This window comes from Suncus etruscus, chromosome 3, assembly GCF_024139225.1.
Source record: "Suncus etruscus isolate mSunEtr1 chromosome 3, mSunEtr1.pri.cur, whole genome shotgun sequence".
Lineage (NCBI taxonomy): Eukaryota > Metazoa > Chordata > Mammalia > Eulipotyphla > Soricidae > Suncus > Suncus etruscus.
This window is the reverse complement of record NC_064850.1, coordinates 136,642,921-136,662,750: the sequence shown is the minus strand read 5'-3', so window position 1 is coordinate 136,662,750 and position 19,830 is coordinate 136,642,921. Positions and strand designations below refer to the sequence as shown.

The window sequence follows — 19,830 nt, the reverse complement described above, 5'->3', positions numbered from 1 at the left end:
GGAATCATGGTAGTGTCAGTTCAGAAGAATTCTACTATTCTGGGTGGTAATGGTTATATTGTTAATTTTACTCTAAAGAGGTGTGAAATTGTACCTAAATATGTATAGTCAGATAAACTACAGTTACTTCTTAATTAAAATAAAAATAAGTAAATAAAAATGAAGGGTTTGATACCCTTTTTCTATACTGGTTTTCTATACCAGTACCAGGAATCAAACTCCCTTTGAGGGAGGCCCTAATGCCACCCTGGCAATGGATTGCTCAAGGATAGCTTCATATGACACTCTGCCAATGAGGAAACAGCACCAACTTGACCTAACTGCAGATTTCCCTGTCTCATCTCCTAATGGTGAGATAAAATCAGAACATGTTCCATGACACCCTAGCTTCGATATACGATCTGTGTAAAAACCAAGATCTCTAATTACAGAAGCATGACTGCAATAACTGGATTTAGGAGAACTTTTTCTGGAACCATGAAGAAAGACCTTGGGTTTTGACAATTAGTTTGCCCAGAGCCTGTAGTTGGTCTTATGACAATATGCTTCAAGAGTATAGACACCTATTTTTTTAGGCCAAGGATATTTCCTTTCTAATTTCTTCGAATTTGCTCTGCCTATGCAAAATAAATAAATAAAGAAAGAAAGAATTAAAGAAAGAAATAAAAGAAATAAAACCTGCTATACACAAACTTTTTTTAATTTTTATTGTGGTCAAAGTGAATTACAAATCTTTCACAGTAATATTTAAGGCACATAGTGACAATGAATCAGGGGCATTTTCACCACCAGTGTTGTCCTCCCACCACCCCTGTTCCCAGCATGCATTCCACATCACCCTCCTTTACCCTGCATAATGCTGGTGCAACTTTTCTCCCCTTGTACAGATTGTTGTAGATTGGGTATCAATTCTGTTGCCCTTGACTTTGGATTTGGTATTCAAGTCTGATCATTTTTTATTTTCACCAAATGAACATATGACTGTCTTGTCTTGGTACCATTCATTATTCCCTTCCAATTATGAGGCTGAACAGGTGATTCCAGTAATGTGGCTCTATTGGAGATATAAGAAAATATATGGGAGAAGAAAATAAAAATAAAAACAAAAGGCAGACACAAAAGAAAACCTAGAAGTTTGTCTAGGTGTTATAAATATCCATTGAGCAGAAGAAAGGGGAAAAAGAAGAAAACAAAACAAAACAAGACAAAAAAACAACAAAAACAAAAAACAATAAGGGAGTAACAACAAAAGTACAAAAATAATAACAAAAGAATAAACTAAAAACCAAAACTCAAAAATAATAACAAAAGAATAAACCAAAAACCAAAACTATCAACTATGAAGAAACAAACAAAACAAAAAACAAAACAAACAAAACAAAAAACAAAATAACCAGACCAGCAACTTCTTAAAAAATGATTGTCTTCTTCTTCTTCTTCTTCTTCTTCTTCTTCTTCTTCTTCTTCTTCTTCTTCTTCTTCTTCTTCTTCTTCTTCTTCTTCTTCTTCTTCTTCTTCTTCTTCTCCTTCTCCTTCTCCTCCTCCTCCTCCTCCTTCTTCTTCTTCTTTTTCATCATCATCATCATCATCTTCTTCTTCTTCTTCTTCTTCTTCTTCTTCTTCACATAAACATAGTAAATATTGGAAAAATTAGCATGGGAATTCCCTTGGCCTATGAGATATAGGGTTTGAAGCATACTGCCATGGGAACAACCATAGACTCCATACTCACTCATGCACACACCCCAAGGTCTTTTTATGGTGTCAGAAAACATCCCACCTCTGTAGTTGGAGATCTTGTTATTTACAAAGGTCATAGGGTGAAGGCTAGGGGAGTTTTTCTTTACAGTTCTAGGAGTTTTTTTCCATCACTGTTGTTGTAATCAGTCTTTTGTAATTATGGTCCTGGTTTTTGCTCATATCCTAGGACAGAGCCTAATAGGCTATAGTCTTTCAGCATGGTTCCAGAAGTTCTGCTCAGTTGCAGTTGTCAACGTCAGACCTCTGGGATTAGAGATCTTGGTTTTTGTATGTATGTGAAGCCAAGGCCTAGTATAGGAACCTCCTCATTGGTCTCTTGACAGGTTCTGTCCAGTCCATGTTTGTCAAAGTCAGTCTTCTGTAAATAGCTATTTTGGTTTTTGCTAAGGGCAAAGTATGACATGTCTCCTGATTTCATCATACCATTAGATGATGAGATAGGGAGCCCTCGCTTAGCTCACATTGTTGCCATTTCCTCATGTAACATGTCATGCAAGTTGATGCCAAATTGTATTTGGAGTTTCCCCAGGAGGAGTTTGGTTCCTGGTGCTGTTGCTGGGACCTGTATAGGTTCTATGTCTGGGATCTGGAATTCTGGGTTGAACGGTCGCTGGAATCTAAGTTGGGTCCACATGACACATGTTCAGGGTGGGAGGTGTCCCTGTTTATAAAAAGTATGGGTTCTTATCCCTAGTAGATAAGAACTTGTTTCTGAGCATAGCATTACCCTTTATTTAGAGTGCCTATGCAAAAGGTTATGGTGACATATTATAATGCTGGATACACTTTTTTATTTGTTTTTTGGGCCACACCTGGTGTGTGTGGTTTACTCCTGGCTCTATGCACTCAGAAATAGCTGCTGGCTTGGGGGACCATATGGAACACTGGGGATCAAACCATGGTCTATCCTAGGTTAGCATGTGCAAGGAAAACACTCTACTGTTGTGTCACTGTTCTGTCCCTACACACACACTTTTTAAAAAATATTTATTTATATCTTCTAGATAGGGGCTCCTGCCTTTTTTAATAAAATGTTGGGGCATGAATTACTTTGTTTTACCTCATAATTCTACATCTTTCTACAAATTTAAAAAAGAAAAAGTAAGTGGATGGGGCCCAGGAGCCAAGTGGTCTCTGGTGCATTGGGTTAAAAAAGGAAGGTCAGAATGCAAGCCAAAGTCAACAACAATAGAATCAAGAAACCCAAACTATAATTATCTAAACATAAAATGTTCCTTATACACTGGTAGACTAGAGGGCTAAGAGTGGAAGTATGGGATGCAGGCTGAGAACTCTGGTGGAAGGAGGTCACTGGTGGTGGGAATAGCCCTAATTTACTGTATTATATGCCTGAAATATAACTTTGAAGGACTTGTAATTCACAATGGCCTCAATAAAAATTTCTTTAAATGAAGAATTTGTTGTTACCTATTGGGTATAAGATGATGGAATTGACTCTACAGATTGACTTTTAGCCAAATTAATTTAGGGTTTCCAGTCTTGTTCTTTTTGAATCCCAACTGTGTCTTCTAATTATGTTCTTGGGCTGTTGGTGCTATTAAGGACAAGTTTAAGTAGTGCCATGTCATGATCCCTTACTTCCAATAATTATTCATCTAACTTCAAAGGTAAACTCCATATTATGAAATGTTTCTGTCTCTGTGTGCTATTTGTTTTCCCTCTGTTGCTGTTGTTTTCCCTTGTTTGCTTTTTTCCTGAAGAATATGGTTTATTTTATCTTTCTGTGTATTGTATAAACCTCATTTTTGCAAGTGTTTAATCAAGGAAATCTTACAACTACTTTTGTTTTTTTCTACTTTTCACTCTACATTGGAGTACTCTGGCAAAAGAGAGTAATATTACCTTACCATGTAAAACATGGTTAATGGCTTTAAAAGAAATCCCTAGCAACTGAATAATGGACTGCCAAGAATGTTCTTATTTCCAAAAGATCTAAATAAGCCTGTTCCATTTCTTATGTGATTCTTATTTCATTATAATTGAGAGCTCACAAGGGACATAAAAATCCAGACCTTACTGTATGTGATATTTGAGGGCAGCATTTTCTTTTGGAAGGAGACACTCCCTGTAGTATTCAAGGGGCACTCTATAGTTTACTGTGCTTAGAGAACCATTTGGTACTGGGAAGTGAATACATTTACATATATCCCAGCCCTCTGCATTGCCTCTCTGGAGCCAAATATTAATATATTTTGTTCTATACCTGGAATATTTAAAATAAAAAATTAAAAGGTAGTGATATTTTAAATATTTTATTATTTTTAACAATTTATTATTTAAGTCACATAGTAAAACTTACTTGTAACCCTATAATTTCATCTGCTCCTGGACCACCAAAACAAATTCTACAGGACCCTTGCACACTTATGTTCAATGCAACATTATTTACAATAGCCAAGATGTGGAAGCAACACAAATGCCCAATATCAAATGAATGGATAAAGAAATTGTGACAAATACACAATGGAATATAACTCAACTCTGAGGAAAAAACTGAAATATTGAAGTAAGAAAGACAATGGCAAATACCATTAGAAACAACTCTGAAGGTCCAGAGAGATAGCACTGCGGTAAGGCGTTTGCCTTGCACTCGACCAACCCAGGATGGACCCAGCATCTCATATGGTCCCCTGAGCCTGTCAGGAGCGATTTCTGAGCACAGAGCCAGAAGTAACCCCTAAACACCACCAGGTATGGCCCCAAAACTAAAAAAGTAAAAAAAAAGAAACAACGCTGAGTAATCATTGGCAGAATTATGTCCTGAGATACAGGGGTAGGAAGGGGACATGGAATACTAGTGGAGAGATTCTGGCACTCTAGTGGTGGGCATGGAATAATGGTGTTGCAAGCATAAACTATAATATTCTTACTATTATGAAACAATAATATAAGTAAATATATTTTAAATAATTGGTTGTACTGAAATTGCCTTCCTTGAAGAGACAATAAGAATATAAAGGAAAACTACCTCAGTGAGACTGAACAGATAATCTGAAGTTGATTGTAGAGTTTACTATTGGAAGAGAATTAAACTGTAAGGTGTTAAGTTATGGCTTAATGATATGCAATTTAGCATGAGTGTATTCATTTAGGATATTTCTAATTAGCCAGATATCAGTGACAACAATACTAACTGCCTATAAAATGCCTTATTCCTAAAATATTAATTAAATTCACATCTAGTGACTGGAAATAGTCATTGTTTTATCATCTATGTTGTGTTGGTTTAATAATCTTAATGCTGAGCCAGAGAGGTAACTCAAAAGTGATGTTTTGCATACAAGAAGTTTAGGGTTCAATTCCCAACACTGCATGGTTCCATGGCACCCTCAGAGCAAGCAATCCCCAAGCACAAAGCTGACAGTAATCTTGGGATACCACCAGGTGCAGTCTGCAAGACCAAGAAAATTCAAGTCTTGGTAAAGATTATTCTAAGTATTAGAAATTTTTATCAAAACTTTTAACTTATTTGCCTGTTGAAAAAGTTCACTTCTCTCAGAAATACAACAAGCCTACTTTTTTAAAGTAAAGCTATGTTTCAATAAACCTGATTAGGACAGTGTAACAGTTATTATTTTTCATTTTACCTGGAGACCAAATTTGTTCTAAATCTGGAGGTTTTCTTTAAAATTTATTTTTCAAATAGAAATTTACTGAGAACTGTGATCAATGTAAGTTTGGAAAAATGTCAAGGTGTGCTTTTGCTTCTTACTGAAAGCCAAAGAAGTCAAGAGTAACATCCACCCACCTCCTCACCCTCCCCAATAAACATCCACTTCTGGACTGAGTTCAGACAGTTCCTCACTGGAGCCAGAAACTCTTAATCTCTCCTACTTCTGAGTTTAGGCAGAATAGTTAGCAGTTGATCTAGAATGCATTGTGGTTTCTGATTCAGATTAAATATATTCTTTACAATGTCTCAATTGCTAGGCCTCAGGAGGTAGGGTGGTTGTCTTAAGAATTCAAAAAATATGGCTTCTTAATTTCTGTATGTCTGACTCACAAAACAGATGGCATGAATATTAATCTATTGCCCTGGACTCAGGACCTGAGAGATTAATTCCTGGGACAGCTAACTAAATTTCAATCTTCTGCTCCTCTTTACCACAGCTTATCCACTGGATGAATAAGTTTATAAAACCATATAATAACTAATTATTCTTTCAATGTGTGTGCAGATATATGTGTAATTCATATTTAAAATTCTGTTATTTATTATTTATAAAAATTATATTTTCTTTTTTGTTTTTGTTTGTTTGTTTGTTTTTATGGGTCACACCTAGCAGCGCTCAGGGGTCATTCCTGGCTGGCTCTACACTCAGAAATCGCTTCTGGCAGGCACTGAGAACCATCTGGGATGCTGGGATTCGAACCACCGTCCTTCTGGACGCAAGGCAAATGCCTTAGCTCCATGCTATCTTTCCGGCCCCAGTATATTAATATTTTCATCATAACCAACCAGTATAGAAGCTAACCTCACTGTGTAACCATGTTAATATATACACTATGGGTTTTAGATCAATCAGAGGATCCAGAAGTCAGTCTTGGGGCCACTTGCTCAGAAAGAAAATGCCTCATGTCTATCAAATACCAACAAATAACAAAGCACTTCAACTGATGGAGGTTCTCAAGAAAGAAACTTAAGAATTATTCTAGGGACCCGAGTGATAGCGCAGTAATAGGGCATTTGACTTGCATGGAACTGACCAGGATGGACCTTAGTTCAATCTTCCTGCCCCCCAAGCCATATGGAACCCCAAGCCAGGAGCGATTTCTGAGCGCATAGCCAGGATTAACCCCTGAGTGTCACCGGATGTGGCTCAAAAATAAATAAATAAATAATTTTTAATAAAAGAATCATTCTCATGTAATATGTTTAGGTAAAGAAGCAGGATTGCATTTCAGCTGCTTCTAAAGATAAGTGCTGACTTCATCACTCACTGTTTGCACAATGAAATTTTATAGAAAGGGAATGATTATATGTTCTGACTAAATGTCAGTTATTTCACAACACAGCTTATGAATTTAGCCATAGGTGAGTGGTTACTTTGTAAAAATCATCAACATAAAAAATTTCTTTGCCACTGACATTAGATAAAAGCAAACAGTAGGCTAGCACAAAACTAACTTTTGTAATTATAATCTTTAAAAATTAAAATGGTCCTTTATTTTATCAAGCTCATAGAAAATGATCATACCAATAATTTGAAAAATATTATATAAATTCGATGAAATTGTATGCATCTATATTTTGTGTGTATGAAATTTGACTTGTTACCCACTTGCTCAAAGAACAAACAATAAAATCCTCCCAAAAATCCAAAGTGTAGTATAGCTTTGTAATATTATTCAACTCTTTTTTTTTTGATTTTTCGGGCCACACCTGTTTGATGCTCAGGGGTTACTCCTGGCTAAGCGCTCAGAAATCGCCCCTGGCTTGGGGGGACCATATGGGACGCCGGGGGATGGAACTGCGGTCCTTCCTTGGCTAGCACTTGCAAGGCAGACACCTTACTTCTAGCGCCACCTCGCCGGCCCCTACCCAACTCTAAATATTGAATATTCTCTGATATTCTGCAGGTTGGGAACAATGCATTTGAAAAAAGAAATAAGTCTGTGTACTTTAATATAAAACTAAATATCTAATAGATAGTGCAATAATAGGAAACCTCTGAATATTGGTTTGCACTAATTATATTGTTTTCTCTGCTGTAGGCTCAACCTGGGAAAAGACATTTCGACAGATTGGCTTTGAAAGGTAAGCATTTTTCCACCTTTTACTAACTACTTTAACTTCAACTTTAAAAATAAGGTTTTATTCTAAGTAATTATAATAAAAATTAAAATAATAATAATAATAATTAATAATCTTGCCACCACCACTTTTGTACTGTGTGATTTTACTCATTCTTTTGTCCTCAGAGCCAGATTTTTTTTTTGAAATTGACTTTTTGCTTTATAAAATTCTTTCCTACAAACAAAATGGAAATTAAGATTTAATAGAACATTGTATTTCAAAATGCTTCTTAAATGTGGGACCATAAACAAAGTTAAGTTTTATAGTTAAAGAAATATAGAAAAGAAAAATGTAGTCTGCCCTGGCTTCATCAGTTCCTCATCATATTCACTTATGTCGTTTCAATATAGGCAGATTTATTGAAGTAATATCTACTCAATTATTAAAACATATTAGCTTTACTTAATAGATCACTGGACTGTACTACTAACAATTGTATTCTGCAATTTTCTGAATAAAAATTAAAATAACTTTTGATAACTACAGATTATGTAGAAGGTTCTTAAACAACATGCCCTTGGAATTGAATGAAAGTGGAGCAGGCTGGTTCCTCTCTTGTAGTATTTATGTAGCTATTGTAATTGACAAAAAATAATTTTTAAATATGTTATTTCTCTTAAAGCAAGAAACAATAGTTTATCAGGTCAATTTTCTTAGGACTTCATTTTAAATTGATTTAGGTTCATTTATCTCTGCCTATACTTCCATTCTATCCATATGAATCATCATTGATGGACTTGCAATAAATTCTGATAGTTTGTTTTCTAGGTTATTGGGTTAGTTGGTTAATTCAAAGATGGCTCTAAAGGGTTGAGTAGGAATATTTCACCTCACAGCTTAAAAAGGATTGAAAATGACATATACATCATTTTATGTGAAATAGTCACAAAATCATCTTTGTTTCAGTTTCTCCTTGTGAGTAAATCCATATGTAACAGAAAGTGAAATATTAAATCCATTTATTGTTCTAAGAAGTTTTGGGGACATTTTTTTTTTTTTTTTTGGTTTTTGGGCCACATTCGGTGGTGCTCAGGGCTTACTCCTGGCTGTCTGCTCAGAAATAGCTCCTGGCAGGCACGGGGGACCATATGGGACACCGGGATTCGAACCAACCACCTTTGGTCCTGGATAGGCTGCTTGCAAGGCAAACGCCGCTGTGCTATCTCTCCGGGCCCTTGGGGACATTTCTTTTATCATTTATTTAATTTATTTTTTTATTTTTTGGTTTTTGGACCACACCCGGCGGTGCTCAGGGGTGACTCCTGGCTGTCTGCTCAGAAATAGTTCCTGGCAGGCACGGTGGACCATATGGGACACTGGGTTTCGAACCAACCACCTTTGGTCCTGAATTGGCTGCTTGCAAGGCAAACGCCACTGTGCTATCTCTCCAGGCCCATCTTTTATCGTTTATTGACCTAAAGAAATTAATGAAAATCTTAGTTCCCACGTCATTTTATCTTCAGATACATCTCTGAAGGGGGATACGGGCTTTCCTTTATAATCATGATTTAATTCTGTTAAGTAAAAATAATGTCTTTAACAATATTTAGTATCCATATACTATTTATATTTACTGATCATTAAAAAATGTAGGTGCCAGAGAAATAGTACAGTGACACGATTTTGCTTTATATGTAACTGACTAGGTCTGATCTTCAGTTCAGGATTTACTCCTAGTTTTGCACTCAGGAATCACTCTGGGCTTTGCTCGGGGGACTAAAGGGATGCTGGGGATCAAATCCATCAACTTGCAAAGCAAGCACCTTACCTGCTGTACTATATCTCAGGCCCTACCCTGACATAATTTTTAATATCTTTGATATTTTAGCTTATCATTTTTACTAAAAATATTTGTTCTTAACAATTTTTTAAAAAAATTTAATGTATATGCAATAGTGTCACCCCAAAACTGCTCATATCAGTATTGCTATTATTAATAGAACTATGGAATAAAGTTTATTTTTTTAATATATTTTAGTTGGTTTTTTTTTTCCCAGTGATAGTCTTTCTTTTTTAGCATGCAATGTCCTTCTTTTTTTTGGTTTTTCGGGCCACACCTGTTTGATGCTCAGGAGTTACTCCTGGCTAAGCACTCAGAAATTGCCCCTGGCTTGAGGGGACCATGTGGGATGCTGGGGGATCGAACCGTGGTCCTTCCTTGGCTAGCGCTTGCAAGACAGACACCTTACCTCTAGTGTCACCTCACCAGCCCTGCAATGTTCTTCTACAATTATTATGTTTTCACATTTCATTTAACCTTGATATCTTTTTATTTTTAATGGTAGTCTCATATACATGCATTTGTATCTTGTATACAAAGTAACATATTATATATTTTTATATACACTATTCCAAACTTTGATAATTTTTTATGCTTAGGTTGGATATTTTTCCACATTGTTGTATATAAATAGTCTTTACTCTTCCATCAAACTATACTTGGCATTGTCACATATATATGAACTAACAGAAGTACTAAAGTGGGGAGCCGGAGCGATGGCACAGAGGTAGGGCCTTTGCCTTGCATGTGGCTGACCTAGGGCAGAAGGACCATGGTTCGATCCCCTGCGTCCCATGTGGTCCCCCAAGTGAGGAGCGATTTCTGATTGCATAGCCTTGAGTAACCCCCGAGCATCAACTGAAGTGGCCCCAAAACCAAAAAGCCTAAAGAAAAAAAAAATAAGAAGTACTAAAGCAGTCAAATCAGCTTTCTTGTCCACTAACAGACTTACTAATAAAGTAAAGGATATATTGTACTTTATAGGGAGAAATCTAGGACATACTGTGTTAGGACTTATACATTATGTTAGGACATTATGTTAGGTCTGTGGGCTGCCTAGATCTTTCTTGCTCTGTTCCAGAAAGATTTCTAATGAGCTTTGTAGGTCCTTTACTTAGCAGGAAGCATTTTATCTTGAAGAGCTTTTTAATATTATACCAAAGAATTTGAATAGCTCATGTGACATTAGCCAGGAGTCATGGTTCATAAATCTATAGATTGAAGATTAGATTACCTTCACAATCCTAAACCAGGAATTTCTAGGTTTAAGCATTCCACTGATGTGTTCTTTTCCTAGGAAACAAAAAATTAAGTTCATTAACCACAGTGGAACAGTCCAACCAGGAGTGTGAAATCAGTAATAGGTTTGAAAGATACAAGGAAGTAAATGGTCCCAGTTTTGCGTCAGTTTTACAAGCATTTGTTGCCAAAATTTCCAAAGTAGTATTAAAAAATTAGTTGATTTCTACAGATAAATTTTAATATTAACTGTGTATCTGTAAAATCTCTTATAATTGGAAGTTAATTATTCTCTATGTGGTATACAGAGTTCTATTACATTATCATTGTGACTAATATTTTAAAAATTACATTATTTCTCAGTGAAAAAAGAGAAGAGATTTGGAAATAAGTTGAACACTCACATTGGTTTCTGGAACTATAAGAAATCTCATAGAAAGAAAATCCAGTGGAAAATCTATGAATCTAACCTCTCTAATTCTATATGTATGTCCCAGATACCAGACAGAAAAACACACACAGACACACAGGCACGCGCGCACACGTGTCCACCCAACCAAACAACAACAAAACATTATTATTCTCTTTAGTTGGAAATCTAGTCAGTAAAAACAGATAATTTGCCCTTTTCTCCCACTTCCTTTATATTGAACCCCCCTTTGAAAATCATGGAGAAAGGCCATTTCCTTTCAGTATAAGATGGGTGAACATTTAGATGCTTCCAATCTTTTTCTTGTAAACACACAAGGGCATGTAAATATACACAAATGGTATAATTAATAATCCATTTCATAGCTGTACTTTATCCATATATCTCAGAGATATATTTCCCATGTGCAGTCAAAGACTGAATTCATATGAAGTTTTACTAAATCTTGCCAAGTTTCTAATGCCCCAAATTTCAGCAATTTGTAACCCATAAGCAATCTATTTTGCAGAGCCTGACTCACATACTATGCTGTTAAGTGTGAGATCTTTGTCTGGATACAAGACAAATGTTATCTCATTATCCTTTTAACTTGGAATTGTTAGGCCCAGAACAGTAGGAGAGAAGGCAAAAAGCAGCAGGAGCTGTGAGTCCATTAATCAGTTTCCCTAAGCAATTCAGCAGTAACCATCCAGCAGCAGCAGTGTGGCTTGCCCCTTAGCACTTTAGCCCCAGCTTTATACCTCTGGACCAATTGTCATACTGCAGCAATTACAATGGGTGGAGCATGTGGCAAATGACATCTTCTGCAGTAGCAGCTATGGCTGACCAGGGACCACAAGAGTCTCTTTTTCCTATATCCCCTGCATATTTCATAGGAAAAAATTGGGAGGTATGAATAAATAAAAATATCAAAATATTGTTCTTACACTGTTAACCAAGTTTCAGGTAGGTCAGATTCTAAGGATTTAAGCTGATGGTGGAATCTGTCCGGCACTGGGCAGTCAGGAAGTAAATGGTCTCCTGCAAGTCAAAAGAGCCAGGTCCTTGAACTAGGACCCCAGTAGAAGAAAATGATACAAGTAGGTGGTGGATTGATTGTAAGCAGCAATTCTTTTACTCTTAATAAAAGAGCTTGGTGCTCCATTGCATATTGAGTCTTGGGAAATAACTTTCCCTAAGATGAATTAGAATTCACTGATCAGTATGATTTGGCAATTGGACTATTTTTTCCCTAGGTTACAGCATTTTAACCTTTAGCTACTTGAATAATGTTTTGTCTTGTTTTTTTTTTTGTTTGTGTTTGGGCCACACCCGGCAGTGCTCAGGGGTTACTCCTGGCTGTCTGCTCAGAAATAGCTCCTGGCAGGCACGGGGGACCATATGGGACACCGGGATTCGAACCAACCACCTTTGGTCCTGGATCGGCTGCTTGCAAGGCAAACGCCACTGGGCTATCTCTCCGGGCCCTTGAATAATGTTTTAATGAAAATAGTTATCACTTGCCAAGCATATGCTTTCACATCCATACAAACATATGGCAACATCTAGGACCAGAAATTGGCAAATTTTGACTATAAATAGCAGATAATAAAGACAAGTTTTTACATTCCATAGTTTCTGTTATGTCTTGCCTTGAATCAAAAATAATCCGCAGATAATGTGTATGGGTGAATTCAAACAAAAATTTATGATGACATTATTTTGTTATCACTCTGATTTGTAGGAGTTATTTTATTTTACTTACTTTATTAAAAGAGCATGTATCACATAGTTGACATTGTTGATCATAATAAATAAGTAAAATAATAATAAGTAAAAACAAAATTGTTTAAAAATAATAGAAAAAGGGGCCGGAGAGATAGCACAATGGTAGGGTGTTTGTCTTGCATGCAGCCGATTCAGGATGAATGGTGGTTCAAATCCTGACATCCCATATGTCCCCCATGCCTGCCAAGAGTGATTTCTGAGTGCAGAGCCAGGAGTAACCCCTGAGAACTGCCAGGTGTGACCCCAAAACAGAAACAAAATAGAAAGAGAAAAAAGCAGAAGAAAGGAGTTATATCAAAAAGCAAAATAGTGAAAATCATTGTATCTCCAATAAAGTCAGTAAGTTATTGGCAGAAGGTTTAAAAGCTGATTTTGCTACCTGACCATTCTGGTACTTCATTTATTTCTGAACATTAAGTGATTTCAATCACTTATTGGCATATAAACTTATGTGTCCTATGGGGATGATTGTTTTAGATAAATGAAGTTGTCACACAGTCTAGAAATTCAAATCACTAATGCTGATACTGCGTCTTTTATGGATGTGGTTATGGCTGCCAGGTCTCCTGGTAGTAAAATAGGGCAAGAGAGGGAATATGGTGATCTCACTCATTTCCCCCCAAAAATCCTGATGATATCAGTCCAAATACAGGCATACCTGGAGTTTATTCAGATTAGTGTCTCTTCAGAGAGTTGTAGAGGAGTAGAGAAACTTAGCCATAGGCAATCTGGCAGTTATGGGGGAATAGATGCAGCAGGTGTGGCTTCAGCAGGGCAGGCTTGTCCCAAGATTGCCAGCTTTCAGCTGCATGATTGGTGTGTTTATGTTTTCTTACAGTTTGGTTTATATCTCAGGAACAGTGAGTCTGTAGAGCTATCCCAGTTAAACCTCTAGGGGTTATTTTAAAATGCCATCCCATGTTTGCCCATGGAATCTCATATTTTATCATCTAAGGGATGAATGTGTCCTTTGTATTGCATCATATGTCTTTAAATACATATAGAGCATATATTGTCCTAGAGGATTATTGGTAAGTGGTCATATAGAAAGAATCAGAAAGGACTAAGTTAGCTAAAGCTTCAAAGCTTCATCCAAGAACATGAAAATTATTCTCTATTGTATATTGTATAACTAGACAGAAGACCTTGGGATCTACACACCACTTGTCCTCCGCACAGGAACATCTGCCATCCAATGGTGGTCAGCCACTTCCTTTGTGGAAATAGTGTCATAATGTACATTGTCTCTAAATAAATGCATATATTCACAGCTTATTGGCACGATTCATCAAATGTCATGTTCACCTTGTAAATAACCAATGAACCTAATTGTAAGAGTATGGGGAGTCTATTTTAGAATCAGTGGTATTATAATATAGGAAGGAAATATTGGAAACTGGGTTTGTCTTTCATGTCAACTCTAATACACCCCCTCTCACTGCTGGTACTACAGTACCTAGCAAACAATGACCCCAAAGTATTTTTTCTAATAAATAGAGAACCTATCTGTATATAGTATATTTTGATTTTAACAGAAAATTTGTCTTTTAAGCTTATTATATTATAAATATTTCCAAGCCACAGTCATTTATTAAAATAAGCTAAGAGGAAGCAAGTAGGAATGGATTTGAAAATTCAATAATATTCTGTCAAGTGTTTCTTTCAGTTAAGGAATGGTCCAAATTCTTAGTGACTTAATACCACAAATATGTCTTTTTCACTTTTGCAAAATTTGGTGAGGGGATCAAGAAAACTGAATAGAACACATTTCCTCTGTGTGATATATAACTGGCTGGCTTTTACGTTGTGGCATTTCTGTCTCAATACGATGTTTCTGTTTGATAAAGTGTGAATGAATAGAGAGCTTGGAGACTTGGATCCCACATAATAAATGAACCCACCTGGAAACTGCATTTCTTACTGTGCTCACAGCTTCTAGTTCAAAGTAAGTCACCTTGCTAATTGGCAAGAATAGAGAAGTGTCATACTCCATGCATGCAAAAAGGGACCAAGAAATAAAATGATCAGAAAGCTCATTTATATCTATCACAGGAGATACCGTGCCAAGTTTGTACATGGTTTTTGTTCCAGCGCTGCACTTTTCATCCAAAAGAAAATATTTCTCCAAGTAAATAAGCTCATGCATAGTAACCTGCCAACAGAAATATAAGTTCTTGCTTTCTGGGAAATCTTATTACTACCCATTTTAAAATAACATTTTTTACTGATCTCTTGCCCCTTTTTACTTAAAAAAGCAAAGAAATTACTCTTAATAAATCTATGTAATCAGCACAGAAACTCAGATGGCACTATTAGCAATATTGGGCATGACTTTGTTTGATGCTCTGCTTGCATTGGGGAATGAATTGGCTTTCTCCTTGAAAGAATATTTAAAAATATAAATCATCCTGTAGAAAACAGCTTTCTGTGATGAAACACAAATATTTCTAGGATTTTCCCCCAGTATGAGCATAATTCAAGAGCATGGCTTTACCTCTTGAGGAGTTTAAAAACATCCAATAGCCTCTTTGCTGGCTAGCTCCCCACTACATCTGTTCTTGGGTTGTATCTATCAAATTGTAGACTTCTTAGTTTATTGCTATTGCGAAGTCTCCCACAATGGTTTACTCTCAGGACTCCTACATCTTCAGCTGAAGTGCTTAGCATATTGCATTAGAAGTTTGGTTGTATTTCTTCTCCTTTGGATGAAAGTTTATAATTGTGAGAAAATTACTCATCTGAGCCCTCGAATCAGGACTCAGCTAGAATATTTAGACATATGATAAATTCTTTTTTTTTTTCTTATAAAATCTTTGTTTAAGCACCGTAATTACAAGCATGTTGTAGTTAGGTTTCAGTCATAAACAGAACACCCCCTTCACCAGTGCAACATTCCTACAACCAATGTCCCTGATCTCCTCCTCCCCCACCCCTGCCTGTTTTAGAGACAGGCATTCTACTTCTCTCATGCATTTACATTGTCATGCTAGTTGTTAGTGTAGTTATTTCCCTAATAGCATTCACCACACTTTGGGGTGAGCTTCATATTGTGGGGCAGGTCCTTTTGGCCCTTTCCTCTAACTTGATAAATTCTTTTTTAAAATAATGTTTTATTTAAACACCGTGATTACAAACATGATTGTGATTGGGTTTCAGTCATGTAAGAGAACACCCCCATCACCAGTGCAACATTCCCATCACCAATGTCCCAAATATCCCTCCTCCCCACCCCTCCCCCGCCTGTACTCTAGACAGGCTTTCTATTTCCCTCATACATTCTCTAGTTTTTTGTTTGTTTGGTTGGTTGGTTTTGGTTTTTTGTTTTGGGGTCATACCTGGCAGTGCTCAGGGGTTACTCCTGGCTCTGTGCTCAGAAATCACTCCTGGCAGGCTCGGGGGACCATATGGGATGTCGGGATTTGAACTACCGACCTTCTACATGCAAGGCAAATGCCTTACCTCCATGCTATCTCTCCGGCCCCCTCATATATTCTCATTGTTAGGATAGTTCGCAATGTAGTTCTTAATTGAGCAGCTGAGAAGGAAAGGTAACCATGAAGTAGGAAGATAGTAATTCATATCAAATTAGATTAGAGATTTTATTTGTGGAGATTGGATTGTGTTGAGTGTATAGGCATTGGCTGATCAAGTGTCACTGTTTGTCTGTTAGTATATATCAATTGAATCATGCAGATATCTGTAACTTTAACATAACACAACATTATTTCAAAAGGATATATGTATACCTATCTCCATTGTAGTCTTTAAGTACAATAGATATGGAAACAACGGAAATGTCCAGTTATGAGTGAATGGATGAAGTTGAAGTATAAACATACAATAGAATATTATGCACTTATTTTATTTCTTATATTCAGCATAATTAATTTAAATATTTCACTGCTCTTCTGAGCATCAACAGATTATTTTTTGTCATTGGGACTATTCTATTATAAATAGAAATATGTCCATTTTTCTCTACTACAGTTCCTGAAAAAATGTTTATGCTTATAACTTCATTTCTTTTTTGTTTGTTTTGGTTTTGATTTTGGACCACACCTGGTAATACTCAGGAGTTACTCCTGGCTATTTGCTCAGAAATCACTCCTGGTGATTCCTCCAAAAGCTAGAAATTGAGCTCCCATATGATCCAGCTATACCACTCAGAGGTATGGAAACTCTGAAGACTTTGTTAGAGTTTGCTTGCTTGTGAAGGCATGAGCTCTAAGAGTGAGATAGCAGGCCTGTCACCTTTATTTAAAAGAAAGTTGATGATAATAACATAATCATGTAACATTATATGTTTCATTTCCTGCACCTTTCATCATACTTGCCAACAGCCTGTCCCTTTATCTTCTACAAGTCATTCATTGGTTTATTTTCATTTTACTTAGTTTATTCAGGTATTTTGTTTATGTACCACATAGGAGTAAAATTACACTGCAGCTGTCTTTCTTCTAACTTATTTCCTAGATACAGTATGTTCAAGTAGTGGGTAGGATCTTATTTTGTTGCTAATATCTTTTTTTATCATGAAACCACAGCAACTTACTTCAAGGTGGTGAGCTCACAGGTGGCCAGCTGTCCTTAGAGGATAAGGAGGATGTGGCTTCACTATTTTATTAGTATGAACAACTGCCTAATTCTTCCAAACTCATCAACTGCAGACCATTTCCTAGTTCAGCTTCTTAAGCTGACTTTTTAAAGTTTAATATCTAATGAGTCTATTAGAAACTCTGTGAGTTCAATAGTGACCGTGTGATAGCATTCTGGTGTTATGATAGTGCCAGGAAGTCTGGGCCCCTATCTCTCTTGTTAATTAAGGTACTAAACCTCAATTAGAGAAACAAAGTGAAATAACTGGATAAAGGAAGAAATGGGTGAGAACAGATTCTATGTCAAAAGAATCAGTAAAATGAGAACTAGAGTGTTAGTACAGCAGGTAGGATACCTGTTTTACATGTGGCCATCTCAGGATTCATCTCCTGCACCCTATATGGTTTTCCCTAACCCTCAAGGAGTGAGCCCTGAATGCAGAGTAAGCCCTGAGTACCACCAGGTGAGGCTCCAAAACAAACCAAAAAAAGAATCAATAAAAAGCATCAGTAAAGGGTTCAGCAAAATCCCCTGAAAGGTCATGAACTTTGTTTCATTGTCCTTCCTGCTAATGGTATCTTCTGGGCACTTCAACACATCTACCTCCTGAAAATCTTCTCTTCCTTCTACCCACCTGCACCCTGTAGTCTCCATGTTATATCTTTTAGTCTTCTAGTTACCTTTATTTGGAAAATAAAGCACCCAGGTGTATTTCTAATCTTATATGTACTGTGCTGGTTTCTCCAGCTTGTTGTTTTGCATCATACTGTCTTTAATACCATCCCAAGAATTTTACAAGAATAAATGTCCCTTCCCATGAATAAATACCTCTTCCCATAAACACTGCTGAGTCTACTGTGGGCTTGCCCAGCCTCTTTTACATGGTCTCTTCATTTTTCAGCACAATTTTTTTCTATTGACCTTTTAAACCCTTAGAGAATGAAATACACTCTGTGGGAAACTTAATGCTTAATTTAAATTTATTTTTTAGTCTCTAAGTTTGTAACTCATTAGCTTATGACTGGCATTTTCCTTTGATAATGCTATGTAAACAGGGAAAAGCATTAGTTTTAGTATATGCTTTACTCTATGAATAATACCTAAATATGAATGATAAATGAAATCTACTGTGATAGAAAGATAAATATATATAATTATTGCTTTATTTTTTCTGACTTTTTTAGGCTACACATAGGACTAAGCATAATCCTTAGCATAAAATGGATAGTTTTGATGCTTAGTCATTTTGATCAAAATGGGTATTTCATATTGCTTTTATTAGATGCATAAAGGAAAAAAGTTTTAAATTCAAATAAAACCTGTTATACTAAAACCTTGTGGTTATTGTATTAAGGAAAAAAGTGTAAATTTATATGACAATTACAAATGTCTAGCCAGTTGCTTTAATCATTTGTGTGTGGATGAAGGCACTTGCCTTGCAAGCAACTATCCTGGTCTCTCTCCATCACCAGTTTGTGACCAGTTTTGTGAATCCTTAGCATTGCTGGGTGTGACCAGTATTGGACAGAAATACTTATTTCTTAAATAAATCATTTACTTCATTGTCTTGGCTTCCTAAAAGAAGATATTTTCAATTCTTAAATCCTTTCAAACTACATAAAAGTGTTCCTGGAAAAAGTTATTTTGAAATTATAATATAAATGTTTTAGCAAAATAATTTATATTCAGGAAATTACCAGAAGAAAAGAATATGTATGTATTATTTGTTTGATTAAATTCAACGTACTTGTTTTTAATGAGCATTTTCAAATCTCTATTTTGCACCCACTCCTAGCCTAGAGTAAGATTTTCAAGTGAAGATTTTCAGAGAAAGAAGTTAGATTTTACTGGGGCCAGGATCACAGCACTAGGATTAAGGCAGCTTTGCTGCAGGTTCAATACCCACCTCAAAACACAGTGCTTTGGGCACTACTGGATAATAGTAATAGCCCTTGAGCACTGCTGGATGTGCCCTCCTTCCCTCTTCCCCAAATAAAGGAAATAAAAAAAGTTATATTTATTAGATTGACTATCATACATTTGTTTACTGATGAAGAACTTTGCATATCTGACTTACTGAGTTCTCTCTCACAGCATTCTAACATTTATACTGACTTATTTGGGGCTGAATAATATCTTCTTACTTCACTGACTTATAAAACCAAAGGCTTCTTTCTTCTCAGGATTAGAATGCCAGCTGCATAGGTTGTGAATTGACTGTGGCTCTTTGCCAAGTGCCTTTTTTTCTGGGATCCAGACTGAATTTGGCTTATGATGGCTGGAGAAAAAATTGCTTTGGCAAACCAAGAAATGACTTCTTTCTATTTTTTTTTTTTTGCTTAAATGGGACATATGCCATTCCTGCTAATTTCAGTTGTCCAAGCAGTTCACAATGCCAATTCTAATGTCTCTGAGCAGAAAAGTGTATCTCCTCTACAG

At 36.3% G+C, this 19,830-nt stretch overlaps 1 protein-coding gene across 2 annotated transcripts in view; it reads left to right on the top strand.

The window, feature by feature from the left end:
- PIEZO2 (piezo type mechanosensitive ion channel component 2) overlaps positions 1 to 19,830 on the top strand; it is a 441,513-nt gene that overhangs the window by 194,862 nt on the left and 226,821 nt on the right. For both annotated transcript variants that reach the window (XM_049769937.1, XM_049769936.1), the window contains exon 4: positions 7,498 to 7,540. In XM_049769937.1, the coding sequence (XP_049625894.1) occupies positions 7,498 to 7,540 (43 nt within the window). The remainder of the gene's footprint in view (positions 1 to 7,497; positions 7,541 to 19,830) is intronic.